We start from the raw sequence: 19,090 nt of genomic DNA, 5'->3' as shown, positions 1-19,090 counted from the left end.
CGACTGTCCTGGATGGAACCTCAGGCAGCATGAGAAAGAAATTTGCCCAACACATCAGAAATGAAACTTCATGGCAGACAAACGCTGCAGGTCCAGGAGCCAAGGAAAGCCAAGAGATGCAGAGAAATCCAGCCCTGTGCCAACTTCACATCGATGCCCTACTTTAGTCCTACTTACACCATGTTTGGAAGTGCAGCAGCACACCTTACACAAACCATCTGCCTCAGATTCAGTCCACACAGCAATCCCAGCAGAGGAGCCAGAAATGGACAACGGCTCAGGACAAGCCCGGTATAAACCAGCAGCTCTGAGAGTTGCTGAGCTCTCAGACACATCTCAGTCTGCTGGCATTTGCAAAGACTACACAGCTACCAGTAATGTTGGAGCATAATTATATGTTTTCACTTGAGGTGGCTGTAAGCAAACCGGAGGTAATTTAGCTCGAAAACAGTTTTTATACATCTCCCAAGACTTGCCCGCAATAGGCACTCGGGTCAGATTTCTCCGGCTAGAAACGGGATGTTGGCAATTCCAGGGCTGGGCAGATAACATATAACTTGTTTTAATGCCCATAAGAGTAACTATCCATGCTACCCATAAGAGCATTACCCAAAACAGCTGTATTATCTAAGTGTTCTCATTCAAAACCAAAACAGGAGTGTGGCTGAGCCCAGATAACATTTAAGGATGACAGCACACAGCCCAGGAAAACAGTGAGTATAAGAGGCCGGATGTACCCATGTCCTGCATTAGCACTTAACAAATCTCTACTCTAATTATTGTTTCATGTCTTTTCTACTTTGCTTGATCAGCCTAAGCCTTGTGTTCCAATGAAGTGGAAACGCAGCTGGAAAACTTCCTTGTCAAGGAATTTGATCTGTTTTGACTATTTCCCCAGCAGGTTTGGAAGTGCCAGCTTTGGTCCCCTGACTCAGGTTCTTGCCCACACCTCTGCTCTCTGGCAGAAGCAGAAAGACCTGGAAACCTTCTCCTTGCAGTGCCAAAATGTTCCTGGGCATTGCAAAAAGTCCTTCAGCACCAGCTGAGTGTGGCAGCTTGGCCCAGCAGCAGAGTCTCACTACTCCCCCTTTTCCTTTGGGTTATTCCTTACCCTTTTGACAAGAGGCATCACTAGGAAGCAGCTCACAGTGGCAGGAGTGTCTAAACCCTTCAGTGGAGACTTTAAGGGACACATGCCCTGCAATCCATACACAGAAATCTTCTGGTCCTGTGAAAGAGCACAGAAAATTCTATAAATGCAAACCATCTCCCAGGTTTTTCTATCTTGATACCTGAACAAGATCTAGTTAGTTCCAAAACTGGTTTTTATTCATGTTTTTTGATATCCAACGTGAATTTCTCTTTTCCATGGAGAGCCTTTGGCATGTGGGCAGAAAGTGGGTGCTGCATTCCCCAGAATGGGCTGTGGGTAATATATGCATTATCCAAAAGTCAGCAAAAATCACCAGTGTAGGGGTTTTATCACCACATCCAAAAGCAGCACCTGACAATCCTGAATGCAAAAATCCTAAACAACAATTGAAGCAGGTAGTATGTTATTTTGCATTAATCTGTCCATTCAAGGGACATTACATTTTATGTGGAATTAACCTGCCCCACACCTCCTAAATCTACTAGACTGACCAAGAGCACCTAGTTTGGGAACCAGCAACACTTTTCATTCTGATCCAAAAGGTGGAAATACAATGCTTTGAGATCTTTGAATTTTCATTTTTCTTTACTTATTATTATGAAAAAGAAAAAGTATTTGAGCTTTATCTCTATTTGAGAACAGAAAAAGTAAAAATATCTTATTTTCTTATGGGAGAAAAAAAACCTCTACACTCACAGCATTCATGCCAGGGCAGACTGAAATAGCCAACACAAATTATTTATTCAGTGAGTGTGGCCTTTTTTTACCCCACTCTAAAACACTGAACTTCAGGTACATTTAATTTTTTTTGTCTGTTTGTTTTTGGTTTTTTGTTGTTGTTTTGTTTTGTTTTGTGTGAAACGATTGTGTCAAAACTGGCTGACACTTAACAGCTCATTTTGATGGGTGGACAGGGGCTCTGGGGGATAAATCAGCCACGCTCTCTCATTCTTATCTTTTTAGCTGCAATTTTCCATGGCAAACACAAAACTTGGGTACTCATTTCCCACCAACCTTTAAATCCCTCAGGCCTCTTTCAAAACCCCACCCTTAAATGCATGTTTTCTGTCCCTGCCTCCCTTTATCGCCCACAGATAAGGACATTTCCCAGATGGATCCCTGGGTACAGATTGCTCCAAACCAGAGAAAGCTGAGGTTCCCACGATTGCCCTGGGCTCTGGGAGGCACAGTCTGGATCTGCATGTCAGGTAGAAACAAAACACCTGGAGACAGCAGATGCAAAGTCACGCTGCTCATCTGAGACGCCTTTTGTCTGGCACACTCTTGGCTTTACTAATTTAACAGGCTCTTTCTCTTTGTTTGTGTCTCCCCTAACGAGGCCCCTCTCGAGGGGGGCACAGGCAGTGCTCACCTCCGTGGCTGCCCACAGGGCATTCTGAAATTTGAGTTGGCAGCACAGCTTCATTCCTGGGCAGCTCATCCTCTGCACTTCCAGGACTCCTTTCTCCAGGTTCACCACCGTGTAGTTCCTGAAAGGGGCAAGCAACAATTTCATACAACCAACGTTCCTCCTGCATGAGACCAAGGGACTTGTGACACCTGTGGCCAAGTCACAACACAACTGCCCAGATGTGGATGACGCTGCAAGGATCTACACCCCTCCAAACAGTAAATTCCTCATTGCAAAGAAAAAGAAAGTTATGCCATGGCTCTTCCTCAGAGGCAGATGTGCAGCTGCTTCTGTGAAGATTTACACTCGGCTCCCTGACTTTGCACAGGGTTAGGAGCACATATGTGGTCTGTTCCTGTAATTGAGCTGAGAGACAAACAGCTCCAGCTGAACAGCAGTAATTAATAGCTGGGAAGTCTCAGCCCATCTTGCCCATTAGGTTCTCAAGGGAATATCTGGTCTCCAAGTTCACTGCCTTGCTATTATCTGGCTGCATTGTTATTCCAGTGCATAAACAGAGGAGCATGATTCTGCAGAGCAAAGATCTGTAGCCAAATAAAATTATTTATAAGTATGACTAATTAATAGTTTTTTGTAGCTAAAAGGATTTTGTTTGTTTGGAGAAGTTTATTGGGTTTGAATGTTTGAACAATAACTGGATATTCACAACCACATCTGTGAGTCCCAGATGTTTTACCAACTGTGGCACAAGCAATTACACATCCTGAAATCTGTCTCGTGTGAGTAACTTGTTATTCAGCAGTCTCCAGCAAGTGGATTGTCCAGTCAGGAAGCAGATTCACAGAGATATATTACTGTGAATATTTGGACAACATCCATGTATTCAATCTACATCTGGGAGTGCCATGTGCTTCACCAGTTCAATAGGAAAAGTTACACTGCCTGCACTGAACAACTGACCAGGGACCACAAATGGCAAAGCAAATAGTTCAGCAACAAATCCAGTGCTTTTCCCATTAGCTTAATGGCTACAAATAATGAACACATTAATATAAAATTCAGATCAGTTTGTGAATGTTTCCAAATAAGACCGAGGCTATAAAAATCAGCAGCATCCATAAAAATGAACCTAACTAGCTGCAGGTCACATGTGGCTGAGCAAAATGCCATCACCTCAGTCACAATTTAATAACATTTTAAGCACATGCCTTCAGTCCAGAACACATTTTACTGGCAGTGCACACTTGGATGCACACACAGCTCCAGGCATGTGGTTAACTCCCAATGATTGCAATAGGATTTAAGCATGTGCTTAATTGCTTTGCAGAAAAGAGATGGAACTGCAGCCTCAATTAGGAAAGGTTTAGTGTTAAATGGCCTCATTAGGAAAGGCAGAACACGTCTGTTCTCATGTGCAAATGCTTCATCCTGTGTGTGTGAATCATTACACTGCCCTAATCTTCTCCTCATATTAACTGAAGCAGAGTTAAGCTCATTAAATATCCTTTATAAAGCAACCACTGTTCCCAATTAAAAGAGTTTGGGAAAACAGTGTTCACGGTATTCTTGGCGTTCATCCAAGTTCACTTTCACCTTCTTTACCTCCCTCCCAGAGGCAGAAGCAAAGATTCTGAAGGATTTTTTTACTTAAAAAGGAAAAAGAAAGAAATTGCTAATGTGAGCCATCTCACCTGGTGTCCTCCTTCCCATCCCAGAACACCACTGTGTACTCCTGCCCCAGGGAGCAGAAGAAAGAAGTCTGCTTCCCACAGGGCAGCAGGTACATGAACGTTGCAAAGGTTGGATCTTTCATCTGCCCGACCACAGAGATGGCCAGGGGACGCTGAGGGGGAATGAAAAGAGAGAGACATGTCACACAAGATGAAATAGCAGAACCATGATAAAGAGGAGGTTAAACAAGGCCAAGCACAAGGTTCTGCCCCTGGATCAGGGAAATTCCAAGGCACAAGTACAGGCTGAGTGTCCCTGCAACTGGATTATATTTAAGGTTCCTTCCAACTCAAACCATTTTCTGATTCTGTGATTACTTATTAAAGCTTGGTCTGCATTCTCTGATGGCACATTTTACTGATTTATTTCTTCAGGCTTATGAATTTTGGAAGCTGACCCACTGCATGACAGTGTGTAGATGTTTGAGAGTCAGGCTGACCTTTCTTTGAAGGACAGCAGCCCTAAAACACCAACCGAAATTAATGAAGAATGTAATGCAGCATAATCCTTTTCTTGTACTTTGAAGGGTTTTCTTCCTCATACCTCCTTTCATAATCTTGGGTATTTTGAAGTCTTCGTAGCTGTGCTCACAGCATGACACTGGAGCTGTTTCTAGAAATTATGGCTAATGTCTTGCCCTTGTGAAATCAGCAGCCTAACTGCCATCGACATCAAGGGACCTTCAAGTCACCACAGATGTCTAAGGCCACAAATCTGTCATCATTTCATTCATAAAACTCTCATTTAAGTCAACAGAAATTCTGGGCCAGATCAGCAGGAGGGGTAAACAGGCAGTGGAGCTGTTGTGCTGCACCAGGAGCAAGCTCAGCCCTCCTGCATGAAGAGGGCAGCCATGGGGTCAGGAGGGTGGTCTTGTACCTTTTCAGGCTTAGTGTCCCAACACTCCATCATGAGTGCCTGCATCCTGTAGAGCTGCACCTCCTCGGGCTGCCCGAGGACAGGACGGATCCCTTTGGACAGTTTCTTTGCAATCTGGAGCTGGTGGTGTCCCAGCACAGGCCTCTGCCCCGACAGTAGCTCATACAGGACCATCCCATAGGAGAACATGTCCACCTACAGCCAGAAACAGAGGGAAAATCAGGGCAAGGTTCTGTTGGTGGGTGCAGAGGCGAGCAAGGAAAGCCACAGTGGGAAAACCAGCACAGGTAAGTGAATTGAGCCATGGGATGATGGCAGCCCCACAGGGCCATCCCAGGGCTGCCCCACAGAGTCCCCTCCAAGTCACCTTTTCATCGTAGACGATGCGGGGCCGGATCTCGGGGGCCTGGTAGCCTGGGGTGCCCTCCACGCCCAGCGCGCCCTCGTGGAACGACTGCCGCGAGATGCCGTAGTCGGAGAGCTTGATGTTGACGTGCTCCCTGACATCCAGGGACCACACCAAAATGTTGTCTGACTTGAGGTCGCAGAAGATGATGTTCTTCTTGTGCAGGTAGGCCAGGCCCGTGGCGATCTGGTAGGCTATTTTGTGTGTCAGCATGTGTCCCAGCGGCACAAAGGAGGACCCTGGCACAAAGGAACAGCTCCTGTAATTGCCGTAACTGCTGCTGCTTCTCCCTCTCTCCTCTTTTTAAGTCCAAAGCAGTAACTGACAACCTTTTGAAACATCACTCAATGCCACCATCTAAAATGACACTGTTCATGTTACTATACGTGTCTGACAGTCCTATTAGATTCTTTTTTTAAACCCTTGCACTTCTAGGCTGCTAAATCTTCTGGTGAAAATTGCTGTTTGACTGAAAGTTGACACAAAGCCAAGGTGCCAAGAGGGTCAGATGGCCCCAACTTATCTTGGAATTAGTGTTGTTCATTTGACAATGACAGCAATACAGATAATTATGAGATAATTTAGAGTACCAGACACCCATCTGCAGGGGAAAAACACAGCACCATCCATTCAGCACTGAAGAGAGAGAGATGCACTCCATACTAATTTGCAGAGAAATTGAAAATCCAGGTTTCCAAAGTAGTTTTGAGAATCCCGAGCATCAATTTTTACTAGGTTCCCAGAAGCACAATATAAGAACAATTCTCTCCCTCCCACTTCCCTTCGTCTGGGAAAAAAAAAAATCCCCTCCAGCAAATCAAACAGTAATTTAACCACCTCTGACCATTTGTCACTGGGAGAGGAGTGCAGAGAGAGGCTGGCTTTACCTTTGGAGTTCTCAGAGAGGACAGTGGTGAGGCTGCCCAGCGGGGCCAGCTCCAGGGCGAAGCAGAGCGGGTGGATGCTGATGCCGATGAGGGACACGATGCAGGGGTGCTGCAGGGAGTGCAGCATGCTGGCCTCCTGACGGAACTCTGAGAAGTTCTTCATGGCATCCATGGCCCTCAGGTGCTTCAGCATGGTATCTGGCAAGACACACAACCCCACTTCTCACTGCTCAGCTCAGGAAATTAGTCACCAACTCTTTGGGAGGTGATCAAAGGCTGTGGGAGGAAGGCAGCTGGTGGGATTAGGTTGACAGCAAAGCTTTAAGTTGAATCCTTATGCTGGTACATGAAACACAAAGAGACACTGGCTATAAGCAGGATGTATCTGGTGCCTCAGGAAGCAAGAACTCTCTTGGTCCTTAAACACCAGGCTCAGGTGTTGTCTGGCACATGCTGCTCTCACATATCCCCTGGACAACTCTGGAAAACTCATGCTGTGCTTCTCCCAGCAGGGACTCTGTGTAGATGGCACACTGCAGAGCCTTTGCTGGAAGGGCTCTTTCCTAAAGTTTCCCGACAGAAGAGAGACCCATCACAGTAATGGTCCTGCTGCCACAGCACACCACAGGCTGCTCAGGTTCTTCCCAAAGGTTATTTGTCACTGGGACAGCAGCTGGCCTCCTCCCCAGCTCAGGGATTCACCACATCCTCCCCTGACAAAAATGAGGAATGTGAGGCACTTTCCCCTTTCCTCTGTCCATGGACTGAGGCTCTGCTGGAAACCTGAGCTCCACAGGAGAGCCCATCCCTGCCTGGAGAAGCTGGTGGGCTCAGAAGGATTCCCAGTTTGCTTTCATCATCTGCTGGCAGAGGGGGTAAAACACTAATTCAGAGGTGGAGACCCGCAAGTCCTCAATGCAAACCCAAGCAAACCCACTTCTCATGGCCAAATCATGTGGGAACAGGAGTTGAGGCAATCAAGGGCTCTGCCTTGGCATCCTATAAATCCAGCCTATGATCTGCAGGAGAGAAGCCTACATCATCACTACAAGTGCTCATGAAGAATTCTCAGATGCATCCTTCTCCACTGAAACCCTTCAGTTTTGCTCTCTTTCCATGCTGTGTTTAATCAGGTTTGCACTTTGCAGACTCTAGTCTTAGCTTGGAATCCCAGATTCCAGATTCCTGACACCAAATCTGTGCACTGTACCTGCAGCTGAAGTAGGAGAACCCTTGCATTTTTTAATCTGAAATCTCTTCACAGCCACTGGTTTTCCTTGGTATCGTGCCCGATATATAACAGTTCCACTTCCACCCTGGCCAAGAACGTTGTTTTCATTTTCACTGCATTCCAGTTTGCTATTTTCCAGGAACAGTCTGCCAAATAGAAATTGAGGGGTTTTAATTAAAGTTTCAACGACATTGTAAATTCATGTTTTAAATGTAATTTCCAGTTTCACAAATGCCTAATAGGGTCTTGCCTTATCTACCAAGAAGACTGGATCACCTAAACTACCCTGGTCATCTTAGTGCACTCCGTGCTGGCTCACACTGTACAACAGATTTCTCACAGAAAAAAAGTAATTTGAGCAAAGAAGCACAAAAAGCTTTTTGCTAATTTATCCCACAAGAATCAAATAGATCTGGAAAGTACATAAGCTCCTTTTCCAAGCAGATGACACAGGTACTGATACTTGTGCCATTTATCAGTATTAACATTTTTTTTTTCTTCATTTACCTCCTGTTCCTCTTTTTTTCCACCAAGGCAGGACAGGATGTTTATGAACAGCTCCACACTCTGAAACCTGATTATTCAAATCAGCTTAGTGTTCTCAGGCTGCAATTCATCATTTCCCCACTCTCCCAGAGACTACTTCTACAGCTGTTCACACTTCAAACATCTCCACTCACCTCACACCAGCCAAATGAATCTGCAGGAGATAACAGTGAGCAGGGCTGGTGTGATGAGCTGATGGGGTGTTTGCCCAGAAAAATGACCCCAACAAAGCAACAGGGGCCAGCGAGAGCACAGAGAGCTCTGACAGCAGCCAACAAACAGGACAGACTGGTCTAGAGGTCTTGTGATTCTGCATTGGGCACTCAGAGGTCTGAGAGAGTGGGCGCTGAAGGGGACATTGCTCTCCTGTCCTGCCTGCTCTGCACTGAGTAATAAGGGGTGTAAGACTCAGCCCATCTGGGAATGCAGTTAAGCAGCTTAAAGATTTGGCAGTGGCTGCAATGGGTAGGGAAGAGCTCCTTCAGCTGCTCAGGGCTGCCACACACCCAGCATATCCAGCAGCCCTCAGCCGAACAGGAGCTCCAGCTCAGTGTGAATCCTCTTGTGGTGTCCATAAACTCACTCACCTACAGGCCCTTACAAAATTAAGGCCATTTCAGCACCAATCTTGAGATACAGCAGCACTTCCTTTTAGTTTTGCCACATTAAAATCTCCTTTTGTGGGATCCCAGAAAGGCTCCAACTACAGAAAGTCCTGGCCAGAGTTCTGGGCAATGCAGGACAGCTGTGGCTTTAAAAAAGGGACTTTCACATTGCACCACAGTGATCTCAAAGGACCCCTGGTGTGATGACTCGGTCAGCACACAGTTATTGTCTAAGCAAGCTGCTGAACACCAGGGGTGCAGTTCAGGATGAATTGCCAGAGCATGGATTGAGAGCAGATGGATTTGTTTCCTGTGGTCAGTATGTCCCTCTAGCAGAGGTGACTTAGGAAAAGGGTCCAACCAAATCACACAGGTACACTGAAACTCAATCAAAGGCTATCACATGTTACCTGGCAGGAAAATCAGTCATGAAAAGCTCAGGGACCAGCTCTTGGAGAGACACAGGGATGTCGGGGTGGTTGGGACAGGTGATGTAGTCCAGCTCGATGGCAGTCAGGACACAATCCTCCATGTTGAAATACTGCGCGTCCTCTGCCCTCTCACCGCCCTCGCCCTGCCCTGGCCTGGCAGCTGCACAGATGTGGCAGGGCACATACTGCTCCATCAGCAAGGTGCCATCACTCTCCATGGCTGTGAGGGCTTCAAAGAGAGCAAACAAGCAGGGAACAATGTCATTCACACCAGCTGGGAAGGAACAACAGCTCCAAGTGCATTCCAACGTCCGCAGCACAACCTGGATCCGCTGCCTGGAAATGGTCACACTCACACAGCAGCAGTTGCTGCAGGGTATCAACTGGAATAGAAAGTAGCTTTGCTAAGTATACAGGGACAGTGCTGGGGAGACAGGATTGTGGCTATAACCCAACACTCACCCTGCTCTGCTCACAGGTAATGCACAGGATTGTGAGGCAAATGTAAAAATTTGAAGGATGTGAATAAAGCATTGGAGAGACCCTTCTGCTTGCTGGGTGTCTCTGTCTCTTCCCAGACTGCAAACTGCCAGATGGCTTGAGGTGGGAATGGGGCTGGGAGCAGGCTGGCAGGCATAGCACACTAAGCTCAGGCTCAGCACTCACCTGCAGCACCCAGGCTGGGAACACGGGTCCTGTGGGCTCCCCCATGGGCAACGTGTTCAGACCCTCCAGGGGAAACGTGGATTCTACCACGACTAAGCCTTTGGGAGGTTCACACCTCTCCCATAACTACAGAGATTTTGTGGTGACAGGCACTGTTAAATGCCCACAATTAGTCAGGGTGAACACAGGCTGCAGCCTTTGAAGTCATGGCTCTTCTCAAGCTTCACTAATTAACTTTAGCATTATTTTAATCCAAAGGCAAATAAAATGTTCTTTTATCTTCAGAACATGTAGAACGTGAGCATATGAGAGTGCACCACTGTTTCCTCCGGAGAGCCTCCAATTAAGAGACTTTGGCACTGCTTTCTAGACCAGGGTAGGATGACAAAGAACACTTCAGATTTTGTTTTGGTTTCACATGAAGTATATGGGGGTTCCAAACAGCCTGCTGGGTAACAGCAGGATCTGTGCTGAGCACAGGAAAAGCAACTGCAGGAGTCAAGGAAGTTACCTTGGCATGGAGTCCTTGGTACCATTTCACTCATGGCTCTCACATCAGGATTTTGTAACTCACAGAAAGTTAGAAATGATGGGCAAATTCTCATCCCAGCTGATGCCAAAATGAGTTCAAGGGACAGCACCAAGCAGTTTGGGCCAAATCCTGCCCCTGCTACGAGCACCAGACGAGCCTCTTCAACTTCTACAGCTCCTGTTTGAACTGCAATGTTCCACCTGTGCTGCTGTGACAGACAGACACAATGTCTAGACCAAAGGGTGTTGGCAACTAATCTTGATCTGTCTGCAGGTTTATTAGCTTTTATCAAATGTTATTGGCTTGAGACTGTCAGAGCCTGAGGGGTCTTCAATTAACACACAATGTTGTGCACCTGGTGAGCTCTGTCAAAGAACCCTCTGTTGAAAAGATGTAACACTGCACAGAAAATTAGAGTTGTTCTCTTACCAGGGAACCACTGGTCTATCAAAGAGTTGACATGATCCGTGATGAATGCCATGGCTGAGAAGTCTCTCACTTCTGACTGGGAAATTATTTTAATTCCACCACTTTTTTTCTTTTTCCAGTTCACATCAGAAGACTCGACACTGTGTGAGAAAGCCAAGAGACAGACCTGTGAAGCTTTTCTGAAGTATCAGTGTCAACAAACTTTCCTTCTGGCAGGAAACCTGAGTTACATAATAACACACAGTTCATGAGTCATCGAAACACAAAGCAATCTAGCTTCGAGGGTAATTTTCAACTCTGCTCTGAAAATGACTTTCAGAAGAGAATTCTTGCACAGAAATGCCAGCTCCTCACAAGGGGTAAATGCTACAGAAGGTCAGGCCTAGGGAAAACTGTGGCCTAAGCGAGCTGAGTATGATGGAGAGTTTAGACAGAAATGCCCTATACAGAATGCTGGAAGGTTGGGAGTTGTAAAATCAGTAATAAAATTCCAGTGGAATAAGAATGGCATTTCCAGAAACTGTTAGGAAAAGTTTATGAACATAATTTTTGCACAATTTCCATGAAAGTTTAACTCCCTGAAATACACGGGGAGGTTACAGCATGACCACTACCATGGTCCAGAATTCAGGATTCCAGCCTGTGGTTTGCAGTGTCTGGGCTCAAGTCTCTACTGAGCTTGGAAACTTGGGAAGGTCACTGTTTCCTTCTGGCCTCCAACCATGCAACAGCACCAATGGTTCCTCCCTGTACTGCCAGGGACTGAAGGAGCAAATGTCTGCATTTGCGAAACAACATGGACAGGAGGTTTTCCCCAGGCTTGCAGCCAGCAGACATTCTGCCTTGGCCAGGTTGAGGCACTTGTCCACAGGCCCTGCTGCACAGAAGCACCTCCATTGACCTGGATTACAGCCATGCAGTGGTGAAATTTCAGGATTCAGTGGAAAACTCACTGAGGTAAGGAAATCTTTGCATGTGAAAATGCACGATTTCAAGCTGCCAGAGCCCTGCTCTGAAATTCACTTTCTGTTTTCAGGCCTCTTTCAATTTGTGGCTGCAATAACAGATAAGGTTGATACATTCAGACCTGCCAAATAACCAGTTATTCATCATTTTATCAGCAGTTGTTACCAGATGAGTTACGTCCATTAGAAGAGCCTCCTCTTCTCTTGATGAGTGAGCACACAGCCTGGGTCAGGCCCATTCATCTCCATTCACAGCTGTGATGTGTCTCATACACTCTATTAGTCCCCTGTCACACATGCTGCATTATGAACACAAATTACCTAAGATAGCCTCCATCAAAGGTAACGAACAGACCTTCCTGCCAGTAAACAGTGTGAGTCCTTTTGACTCGGAATGTGCTGCAGCGGTTCCTTTGGGTGCCTGTGAAGCTGTAGATGGTCACCTTTTTGTTTCTTGTCTTGGTGTTCTTCTTGTTTTCAAAGAGCTGAAACAAGCAGAAAAACATGAAAATCATTAAACTGCTGAAGTTTCTCATAAGGATGTTTTAATCAAGCAGGAAAGTGATTTCTTTTTTTGGCTTTCACAGGTGCTGTTGTACCTTTTCCAGTAAAAGTGACTTGTGCTCATATAAAATTTTGCGATGGAATGGAAATACATGTGGTAAAATTGATTTTTCCACAGTGGAAATCTTTCTCATGCCACTCAAAAAAGAACAATTTCGAATCAGTGCACAAAGCTAATTCTATAACTGTGACATTTGCCGTATTTATTCTGCATTCGCAAAAGTCTTATAAACCTAAAGTACTGAATGTTCTAGTGAATTATGAAGCCTGCCCTCAATGCAGAGAGTTAACTTTTCCACCTGCTTTAGTGGGAGGAAGATGGCTTTTCTCCAAGACACTTCAAACCAGCACTTAGAGCAAAATGTATTTCTGTTTTAAAAGCAAGAAGTTAATCTGCAGGACTCCGCTGTACTCATTGCTCCAACATTTATTTGCCTGCAGACAGGTCTGACGCCTGGCATCATTTCCACTCCCTTCATGAGGAACTGGATGAAGCCCCTAGGAAAGGTGCTCTAGGATTATGTAGTGCCCAGGAGGATGTAAGCAAGGGGTTGCCAAGACAGCCCGTTAAACGAGGTAAAGTTATTACATGGTTTGAGAAGCCTGGAACACAGAGGAACTTCCAAAAACAGGTATCATGTTTTCCATGTTCTGTACATCACTGACAGACCACAGTTTAACGGAGAGCTGCTAAGAAGATACCACAGTAGTACTATAAATATTTTGCAGGTATTTACTGCAGTTTCAGATAGAAACTGCTGCAAACACGTCTGCAACAACATCAAAATTCACACAGCTCTCAGAACCTTGCAAACACTAATGCCACTCACAGCACTTGCACTAACGGGGTGCCTCATGAAGGCAACAGTCCTGCAGTTTTCTTCCCATTTAAACCCATAGAAATTCAGATATTTGGCTTTGTTGGAGCTATTCCAGATCTCCTCTGGCAAAGCCGTGAGGGAGTCTGGCCTGGTGCAATGGCCATGGACAAGAGCCGCAGGCAGAACTCCAATTACTTGTAATTGGAAGATGCTGCAGGAACTGAGACCTTCCAGGGGATCACATCATAAAGAGTCTGTGGAGAACTCAGATGTGCCAATTTGTTGTTCTCCATGACACCTACTGTAAAAACAGAATCAGATTTTCAACGCAGAGCCTCGTCTCTCCCTGTTTACTCAAATAACGTTTCTGAAGTCTGTGACAGAAGCGAGCGGGATGTGAAGAGACATCCCACTTACACTGAACCACTTTAGCTGTCTGCTTTTGTTTGCAGACAGACACAGTAACCTACCTGGAGGTCCATCTCTGCCAGGCTAATTAACATCCGGGCTATGAACCTCTGCCAAAAGCCAACGGGGACAAAACTCATCTTGAAGACCCTCTGGACCGTGTTTGTGGTCTGGTGGCAGAGCCCGTGGATATCTAACGCCGGCTTGGTAGGAAGCAGATGAGGGAGGAGGTAGCTGAAACACATCAAGTTCAACAGCTCCGATTTTAGCTACAGCTTTTAACAGTGAGTACATTGTTACCAGATAATAGGGCGATTCAGGCTCCAAAGAGATTTTTAATGGCACAGCCTACTGCATATAAAAAAGCTTTTAGACTAAAGCGCTGCAGCAATACATGGAGAAATTAATTTACACTATGGAAGCAAGCAGAGGCAAAACAGACATTACATAATTCAGCCAGGGCTATTGGAAAGGGCTAAAATTGATGTAATGAGCATTTGTGTACTCACAAATTAAATGCATTAAAATATTGAGAGTCATTAGAACAGCTGTGATGTCTGGACTCATTTTTTTTGGTAGTACTCTGCCCTGGTAGTAAGCAGGGAATTAGAGCTGTGGAACAGGAGATCAATGCAAAAACAACCTCCAGCAGCTCAGGTTCTGTAAGCTCAGAAGGGGAGGAAAGGAGTTCCAGGCTGCAGGGACTGGGCTGCTCTGCCTCAACCCAGCACCTCATGGGTCAGCATGACAGGGATTTCTGCTGCTCCATCCTGCAGCTGGTGGATCCCTGCCACATCCCTGACAAACCCTTAAAGCAAGAGCTCACTTTGCCAGGCTGTTGCCAGCAGAGAAATCACTTGTCTAGCTCAGATTCCTCTGCAATCAGATTATTAAGTACTCTGCCCAAGTGTGAAGGAGACTTGATGCTATCTGTGCCTGACCAGTCAGCAGTAACTGAGTTATGCTGCCGTAGGGGACCACAACGTTTTCAAATTATTTGCAGATCTCCCAGTAAGCCCAGAATATTCATTTTGTATTTTGTATTTGGGAAGTTAAACGTCCTGGAACACAGCAACTGTTTTGAAAACCATGAGCTTATTGCTTTCAATACTTGCTAGTAAATCTCTTGTCAGTGATACTCTTCTGTCCCAAACACATCCCAGGACGCCTGTACAATCTAAAATGTTATTTGCTTATAAGCAGACACACTGCTGTTTTATCAGTGTTGAGCCTGAGAAAATGTGTTGGCATCTGGGGCTCATCGTTGACGGGCACAATGACAGCAACAAGGCATGTGGCCAAGAGACCTGACCAAAATAACACTGGCAGGGACTAGGCACAACCAGAACTAATGCTGGGTCAGAATCCACTGCTTTAAAGCTTCTCACGTTTTCTCTCTAGCAGCTGCAGAATTCTGTAAAATCTGAAATATCAGCTCAGAAAACACAGCCATCATTAGACAAAAGCTCTCTCCATATGTCATACGTGATGACATATTACATGATCAAATTATCTGTTCCATGAAATGCTTTTGGAATGTAAAACTGGCAAAAGTTTCAATTATAAATTGCAATAAGAATGGTCACGCTTTTAACTTTATTAAAAGAAGCAGGACACAGCTAAGTTACATGCACCTTAGGCAGGAAAGTGGAGTGCAACAAACTAAACGAACTTTTCGCTCTATAAAAGTAGTGGATGCATCATCAGACAGCCAATAAATTTCCCCCAGTACATCCAAGAAAAGGTCTAGGAGTGTAAGAAGGGCCAGTGAGGCCCTTCTGGGCCACACTATCTAGTGGATTATAACACAGATGGTGATTCGACGCTCTTGAACAACAGCCAATGCAAATTTTGAAAATATGTGAAACATGCCCCCATCCACCCTTTCAGAACAGAAACTGGCAGCTGCTTTCTTTACTGACTGCACAGAAACCCTATCTGGCAATCTAGACAATAATTGCAGCAGCACAGTAACAAATAACTGCTCTGTGTCTGGCTAGTACATTAAATTAATCCAACCTGCTATAGCTACAGCCCGTCAGTGGGAAGAAAATTCTGCTAATGTGGCTTGGATTGCTCAGAAAAACATTGGGCAGGCCACGAAAAAGCAGCTTCCTTGTTCCCCAGGCACAGACAATGTAATTGCCTTGGTGAAAAATGGCAGATAGTGACAAGGAGTCCAAAAGGCATTTTGGACTGAGCAGAAACATTGCTGCTTTATCTGTGTTAAGCCTGAGAAAATTTGTTGGCATCCGGGACTGGATAAGTGACAGGCATAATGACAGCACAGAGAATGCTGCACTTGTGCTGGCATTCAGAGCTCCCTCGAGGCTCAGGGCGATGCAGCCGCGCTGTCCTGCAAGGGCAAGGAAGTGAAATGCAAATGCCACATCAAAAGTGCAACACAGCTCTGGTCTCACCGCTAGCCCAACAACAGGCTGTCGCCAAGCAGATGGGAGAGAGAAAAATCGCAGGGAACTCTGCCCAGAGGAAAAGGGACTGGGGGGCAGAGGGGAGGAGGACTCATTAACATTTAAAGAGAATGAGGTTTCTTAGACCATTTCTAGGAAAACTATTGATCAACACCTATTGAGGTTAAAATCCAAGTAAATCACGCTGCTGCTGCAGCTCCACTTTCCTGATTTCACCAGGAATAAAATGCCACTGCTTTCAGGGCTGACACAGTTATTGATGACCCCAAGTTTTCTGCCACACTGAAGTGAGGATCTTTCACTGGAAACAGATGACTCCAGCCCATCTATATTTCAGGCCTGGCAGCAGTGGCCTCACATCCTCTCTGGGCTGCAGCTGCGCCGGCTGAGCCCTTACAGCTTCCACCTGCTCGTGGCCACATCTCCGGCGGTGTCCCTGCCCCTCTGGGCTGGTGGCTGAGCCTGTCACCAGCCTCAATGCACCCAGTGGACAAAGACTGCTCTGGAAAAGCTTTCACACAGACTGGTTTGGCCCAGAGGATGCTCAGTTCAGGAAATACAGCCCAAATGGATGGGTGCCTTCCATGACACTGCTGAATGCTCTCAGATATTTTCTCACCACAAGAACCCTGTCAAGACAACCACTTAGAGTGGCAAAGCCTGCTAATAGCCACTGACTAAATGGCCATTTTTCTCCAGCCTGACTAAACCTCTCTAATTATCAACATACCTGTTATTGGCCACAGGCAGGGCGATCTCAAACTTGGCCAAGAACTGGAAGTACTGTTCTTCAGTCTGCTCGGTGAAACCTGTCCCAACCAGCAGCATCCTGAGGTCCTCTGCTCTGATGACTCCATTCTTAGCTACAGACTTGGAGCTCTTGATATTGAAAATCCTCTGTAGACACTCCGAGAGCCAGACGGGGTCAAGGAAGTAGAGGTTCCTCAGGCCGTGGCTCGTGTCTGGGAAGTGCAGTAGTGTCCCTGTTTCTATGAGAAAATTAATGGCTGCAAAAAAGTAAAGAATTGGGGGTTAGCAACAGACCAGTATTAGGAGACCAGAGTGCAGAAGAGTAAGACTATGAGGCAGTTTTATGCATTCCAGATACAGTCAGCACGCAGCCAAGCCAAGAGAGTAACATCTATCTGAGGAGTGCTGCTATCTGACACTCCACTTGTAAAACCCACATCTCACTTCTTCACAGCCAGTATTTCTGTCCCCATGACACCTCCCCTTCACCCTCCTCCTGCCATCCTCACAGGGAAGGGCTCTCCCTGCCTCCTGCAGAGCAAGGCCTCCGTAAAGATCACAAGATTGAGGCCCTACAGAGAAGCCAGACTTGAAACTATGGCAACCCTGACTTTACACAGACTAAAAATGCAGTTCTCTGCAGACTAGAAATGAGACACAGCTTGTAAGAAAAAAAAAAAAAGAAGAAAAAATAGAATGAAATCAGTAACCTCAGACCACCTCAGAAACTCCCAAGTCCTGTCCCCAAAGTCTCACTACTAATTTTATACCTTACCAATTTCCAAAGTGACCTCTACACTGGTGTAATTTGTATTTACTGTTTGTGGAATATTTCAATTGGACATACATATTAATTTCCAAGAAATTACTAGTCTGCTCTGACCTACCAGTTTGCAAGTCTTCATAGTCTTTGATATCATTTCCAGGTGTCTGCTCGATCATCAGCTCTATTTGTCTGTCTGTTAAATACTGCACATCATCATTTTGACTTCTTCTATGCTGTTCTGCAAGGACAGCTTCCTGAAGGCTGAGGTAACTCCTTGGTATCTGCAAGCCACATGAGAAAACCAGGAGAATCAGTATCAGCCAGCAAGGGATGAACTGGCTGCCATCTTCCTTTCACAGGGATCTTTTAGTGCTGTCTTTTCCCAAAGCCAGATTGCCAACTTAAATATTCACATGGCTACTGCACCAACTTCTTACTCCATCAATAACTCCTGAAGTTCACCTCCCAAGCCCCCCAGAAGCCCTGCGTTGGTTAAGGGTCACCAAGACAGCCCAGTTCTCACCAATCTCCCTGCAAGTTTCTGGGAGCAAATGGAGCTTCCAACATCCTTCATGTTGCAAGTGACATGAAAAATCAGCTGCCGCAGTCCCTCAAGGCCTTCCAGAGTTTTACACGAGAGCTCACTGCAAAAGTTCAGCAAGGGAGAAGATTATCAAACCTTATCGGCACACTGGCTTCCTTTCCAGGCTCACTTTCCCTTATCACTGACTTTAAATTTCCTGTGTCAGCTGAATGGGAGGAAGGCTGTCAGTGAGTATTTTTAGAATACTTTGGAGAGAACACGGACTCGTCTGGAAAAGATGTATTAGTCCACATCTGTGTTAGTCCAACCTCTGCTCTGCCTGCTTCACTCACTGCACTGCTATCCCCCTGTGCACTGTCATGTCTGGGGACATCTCTGGCAGCCTGACCAAAGTCATCCCCCTCTGTCCCTGCAGAGCCACACACATCCTGGAAGGGGCTGCAGGGAGGAGGAAAACTCTGTGCCCCAGCAGCCTCTGGAGACAAGTCCAGTCCTCCCTGCCTCAGATCAAAGAGGCAGGATGATGACTACCAGACACCTTTTCCCACCCTCATTCCGGTCCTTGATCAGCTGGATCCTGCAATCTGGGAATTGATGCTTAGATCCTAAAAGCTGGCCTTCATTATCTCTTTAACAGCTAAATACCTGCTCTCTTCAACTCTTACTAGTTATCTTTTTGTGGGCTGGATAAGAATAGTTCTATTCCACTTTCCCCAACAAAGGGTCTTTCTAAGTGATCCTACACATGTTCCCATGGCAGACAGAAAATCCTTCTCTAATGAAATGTGATTTATCTTAAACCTCAGCCCTCTGTGGCACTGGGAAATGTGCAACTCACTGGGATGTTGGATGACCCTGACCACTGATGGAAGCACCCAGGGTCACCCACACAAGGATTTCATTCTCCTCACACTCCTCCAGCTTCAGAGCTTAATACTATGCATATTCCAGGTGGATGATGGGGTGTGGAGA

At 45.9% G+C, this 19,090-nt stretch overlaps 1 protein-coding gene across 1 annotated transcript in view; it reads right to left on the bottom strand.

The window, feature by feature from the left end:
* The window catches only part of LRRK1 (leucine rich repeat kinase 1), a 68,988-nt gene that overhangs the window by 8,715 nt on the left and 41,183 nt on the right, over positions 1–19,090 (bottom strand). Inside the window, exons 17-30 of the mRNA XM_083870913.1 lie at positions 18,098–18,218; positions 17,696–17,855; positions 16,789–17,065; positions 13,689–13,860; positions 12,155–12,318; positions 10,869–11,008; positions 9,221–9,470; positions 7,639–7,805; positions 6,429–6,626; positions 5,503–5,780; positions 5,136–5,330; positions 4,217–4,368; positions 2,526–2,643; positions 1,112–1,228 (exon numbers count right to left, since the gene is read on the bottom strand). Coding sequence (XP_083727039.1) covers positions 1,112–1,228; positions 2,526–2,643; positions 4,217–4,368; positions 5,136–5,330; positions 5,503–5,780; positions 6,429–6,626; positions 7,639–7,805; positions 9,221–9,470; positions 10,869–11,008; positions 12,155–12,318; positions 13,689–13,860; positions 16,789–17,065; positions 17,696–17,855; positions 18,098–18,218 — 2,509 coding nt within the window. The remainder of the gene's footprint in view (positions 1–1,111; positions 1,229–2,525; positions 2,644–4,216; positions 4,369–5,135; positions 5,331–5,502; positions 5,781–6,428; positions 6,627–7,638; positions 7,806–9,220; positions 9,471–10,868; positions 11,009–12,154; positions 12,319–13,688; positions 13,861–16,788; positions 17,066–17,695; positions 17,856–18,097; positions 18,219–19,090) is intronic.

The sequence above is a fragment of the Zosterops lateralis genome (assembly GCF_965231275.1).
Source record: "Zosterops lateralis genome assembly, chromosome: 13".
Lineage (NCBI taxonomy): Eukaryota > Metazoa > Chordata > Aves > Passeriformes > Zosteropidae > Zosterops > Zosterops lateralis.
The sequence above is the reverse complement of the archived record's forward strand: the minus strand, read 5'-3'. Positions and strand labels throughout refer to the sequence as shown.